Source organism: Morone saxatilis, unplaced genomic scaffold (assembly GCF_004916995.1).
Source record: "Morone saxatilis isolate NCDOM2014 unplaced genomic scaffold, NCSU_SB_2.0 Contig18, whole genome shotgun sequence".
NCBI classification, from domain to species: Eukaryota; Metazoa; Chordata; class Actinopteri; family Moronidae; genus Morone; species Morone saxatilis.
Window position 1 is genome coordinate 29,451,988 of NW_023339740.1, and position 4,622 is coordinate 29,456,609.

A 4,622-nucleotide genomic window follows, 5' to 3' on the forward strand; every position below is an offset into this window, starting at 1 on the left:
CCTGTTCACTGTCTGCTCACACACACTGATACACACACACTGATACACACACACTGACTCACACATAAAATGATTCACAGTCTAACTTATGGGACTTTTACCTGGTAGCTCCTCCATGCTGTTTGCAGGGCTGAAGTAGTTCTTGAGGGCGCTGTACGCATTCATGGCCACATTGAGGTAGAACTCTGGACAGAAGGCGAACAAAGAGCCGGTGTTGTCGGCGTGTTCGATGGTCCGAATACAAACACAAAGCAGCCAGTACACATCCAGCATCTTGTCCTGACAGACAGACAGACAGACTCTTTAGTCTTTATTAGCTCCCCTGAAGTGGTCACTATCTCCCTGAGCTCCACACAAAATCAAGTATAAAAAACACAATTTAAAACCACACAGCATCAATAACTGTGATGTTTTCTCAGTTTCCAGAGAGAGCGGGAGGATCTGGGTCACCTTGGAGTAGATGGTGGCATTGATCCAGGCCAGTCTTCTACTCAGGTGGTTCAGCTTCTCTGCAAAAACCTTCTGGCTTTTCTGGAGCTCCTCCAGGATGTCTGGTCTCTGAAGGGCAGAAATCACAGTTATCTCACATGACCGTCACTACTATCTGATTATATTTCTGAAGCCTGGAACAGGAAGAAAACACTGCTGGCACTGATGTGGACGGCGTCAAGGAAACAAAGTTAATTGCAATTATTATAATATAAATGATTATAAAATCATATAATTGGCACTTATTTTGGCCATTCACACCAACAGATGGTTCGTTTACACTGTCAGGACCACAAATATACAAACCCTGATTTGTTGACTGTGTCTCTACTGATAATTGCAGAACTAATCACGTTACTGTCGCGTTAGCTGGTGTCGAGCGTGAAGCTAATGAGACGAGCTATCAGGAGCCGACAGGTGAGCTGACAGGAGCATGGCCAATTATCTTCAACGGAGCACCGACAAACAAAAAGTATCCGACTTCAGAAGAAGCATGCAGCTGATAGAGGCTGATAATCTGACAGATAATGTAACATGAGTGCAGAGGTTTCTAGAGCCCTCAGAGGGAGGGAAAGGTACAGGTGTAACTACAGGAAGTCACTGCAGTTGGTCAGCAGCTGAGATCAACTGCTCCTAATGAACAACAAACTCTGGACAGATCAAATGTAAAGTATTACTCTGGCGGGGCATCGTGCAATCTTCTCCTCGGTGTCCTTCAGTGCGACGGCGTACTCATGGACATCATCTGACACCACCACCATCTGGAAGAAACATTTATCATAATAATACTCTTTTATTGTATGTTATTACAATATTATTATATATTATAACAGTAATAATACTAATTGATGCTCTTTTACCTGAAACCTGTTCTAAGAATCAGAAGCTGTGAATAAGCATACTGTCTGCTGACCTGTACACTGTGTCAGTGCTGCTGTATCTGACCATATTTAAACTCTCTCCAGGTCAGTGAGTTGGTTGATTTTCTTTGTACAGTTTAGAAATGGTCAGCTCTGTATAATATGTTCATTTTACAGGCCTGAAAGTTCTTGTTTCAACAGAGTCAGTTTATTTATCTTTATGATGGTCATGTCTGTACGACACTGGCTGTCTGGGGTTGTAAAGAGGTGTCCTTTCCTCTTTTCCACAGTTCACATTATTCCTCCTTCACTTCACCATTTACAGCAGACCAACGCTATTATTGGTCAACGTCAACAACACGTAGTTGAGTCTTTCTGTTTATGAATAAACAACCTGGACGTTGTGAGGCGTCGGTTGTCGTCCACTGTGAGATTAACACGAGTCAACGGCCATCAAATCTGTCATTACTCTACAACTACAACACGTCTGACGACCCGCTGCAACACCAGAGAGGAGGCTCCAGAAACCAGTGGAGCAACATCAGCAACACAGAAACCAGTGGAGCAACATCAACCATGACAGAAACCAGTGGAGCAACATCAACCATACAGAAACCAGTGGAGCAACATCAACCATACAGAAACCAGTGGAGCAACATCAACTATACAGAAACTATTGGAGCAACATCAACCATACAGAAACCAGTGGCGCAATGTCAACTATACAGAAACCAGTGGAGCAATGTCAACCATACAGAAACCAGTGGCGCAATGTCAACTATACAGAAACCAGTGGAGCAATGTCAACTATACAGAAACCAGTGGAGCAACATTAACCATACAGAAACCAGGGGAGCGACAACAACCATCATAATCGGCCGATATTCGCGCTCATTAGTTTGATCAGTGATTTCTATAATTGCGGATCAGAAGAGCTGATCTATAGTATTCCACAGGAAGGTTATTCAGTTTGGGACACATACATTTACTCTGGCGGGCCACCGGTTTATAAATGGTCAGATAGTGACCTGCTTACTTACTGCTGATAGAAAGAGAAATCCACCTTCCACAGTTCCTATCTAAGGAGCTCCCAATAACCACCAACAGGCTGCAGTTTAACTGTCATATTGAACGTTGCCCACCAATAAATACACAGTTCTTTAATTCATCTTTTAATTTCTGAATCCAACTGATTGTCTCCGCTCACAAAGACTCACACAGAATTTGTGAAACCTTCACACTGAACTGAAAACATCACTCTGATCAATGTATCAGCTCCTCACAGCAACAACGGCAGCATCTGAATAAACAACAGAGACCTGAAAACACTGAACAGCCCGTTTCCAGGCAGAGAAAGATATCACATCCTCTCACAGTGCTGTAGAGCTATAAAGGCCGCGGCCAGCTCCAGCACTGATGGCTTTTTAAATTACGTGGCAATAACAGAGAGGTCGAGAGGCCGTCTGTTAGGGCAGGACAATTTCTGATTCAACAGCAGAAAGAAAGAATTACTCAGAGATGAGACAGAAGATAAAATAGATGAGACAATCAGAGACAGCAGCGAGGAGGAGACGGTAGAAGTGTCCTCATCATCAGAGGGAAACAATCCAGATATTATTTAACCAGAAACAAGCCCATATGTCCACATATGCAAACACATTATTCATACTCACGGCCGCCGTCAGGAGGGTCAGACGCTGAGGTCAAAGTGTCTCAGGAGGATTAATAAAGCTTCACTGATTTTGTCTCCTGAACCCAAACAATAAAAACCAGCTCACACAAACGATCCTTCACTCCGTCACCTAGGTCTCGAACCAGACCTGAATCACCACTCGACAGGTCCCGAAGAACAATGTCACAGCTGTGAGCGTTCAGAGATTCATCAATCACACACACCTGCAGCTCTGACAGAGCACTGTGATTGGGTCCCACAGGATTTAAATCTCACAGGTCACCAACAACAAACTGCGGGTCCCCGGTTCAGCTAGCACCAACCACAAGGACGGAGTCAACAAATGAAGTTGAAAAGAAGATTAAAGGAGGTTTTACAATCTCTATCCTATATTTTATTTTATTTTTTATTATTTTTTATGTTAAACCTTTAATTTAACCAGGAGAAGTCCATTGAGGATTAAAAATCTCTTTTACAAGGAGATCCTGGCAAGACAGGCAGCAACACAAGTTCCAACAGTTACAGACAATCATTTAAAAAAACAAAAGAACATATAAATAGAGTCACAAGTCAGAAACATCATCAAACAAATTCATGTAACAGAGACAGAAGAGCACAGTCAACATACTAAGAAAAGATTAAACTTGTTTATAGAAAACCAAAGCTCCTTAAGGTTTTAGGCACATTTTGCAGCTGGTTCATGAAAAAAGGAAGCAGCATAAACTAAAAAGCCCTTTCCCCAGTTCAGTAATGGAACTCTAGGCACAGTCAGTAAAAACAAGTCCTCAGACGAGCTGAAAAAGTTCCTGTGCTTTTCTGAATTACAATAACTTCTGCAGGTATGTAGGAAAGAACACCGAGGATATTTTATAAAATTAGGGATATGCCAATGGATGGGAGTCTGCGGGTGGACAGAGGGCAAACCATCCAACTCGAGCATACAAAGAGAAGTGGTGGCGTGAGGGTTTAAAATTAGTAACAAATCTCAGTGCTCCCGTGATAGACCCTGTCCAAAGACTGTAAGGACATTTTGAAGATGCATTCATATATAAAAACATCACCAATAGTCCAACACAGACAAAAAGGAAGGGACAAAAAGTCTTTTTTTGGCTTCAAAAGAAAAACAAGATTTGTTTTAAAAGTGAAAAACCTAATTTTAGCTTTAGTTTTTTCAAAAGCTGCTGGATATGAGGTTTAAAAGAGGAGAGAGCGAATAGTATCACTGTGTCATCGGGCATAAAAGTGAGGAAATTGTGTTCAGGGCTTTACAATCCAGACAATTAATGTAAATAGTAAATAAATAAAGGTCCTAGAACCGACCCCTGTGGCACACCCTTGGATACATTAAGAGAGCTAGAGGTAATACTTCAATGGCTCTTGGGTAGAGATCTTTGATAATGATGGAGGTAGCTCAGTAACATTTTATTCCAGTTAAATGATTTAATGGTTTGCAGAATTCAACGGATTGTTAGTTATTAAAGAAATAAAATCAAGGAGGAATCAAACATGAAAATCTAATAAAAATTAAAAACTAACTGCCTGCAGTAGCACAAAATGAGAGGAATGAAAATGTGGGACTGTTAAATGTCAGGTCTCTGTCC

At 41.6% G+C, this 4,622-nt stretch overlaps 1 protein-coding gene across 1 annotated transcript in view; it reads right to left on the reverse strand.

Annotated features, from left to right (window-relative positions):
* The window catches only part of LOC118328775 (E3 ubiquitin-protein ligase RNF123), a 10,986-nt gene extending 9,711 nt beyond the window's left edge, over positions 1-1,275 (reverse strand). The window contains exons 1-3 of the mRNA XM_035662675.1: positions 1,167-1,275; positions 451-558; positions 102-279 (exon numbers count right to left, since the gene is read on the reverse strand). Of these exons, the coding sequence (XP_035518568.1) occupies positions 102-279; positions 451-558; positions 1,167-1,250 (370 nt within the window). The 5' untranslated portion in view covers positions 1,251-1,275. The remainder of the gene's footprint in view (positions 1-101; positions 280-450; positions 559-1,166) is intronic.
* Positions 1,276-4,622: the final 3,347 nt, after the last annotated feature.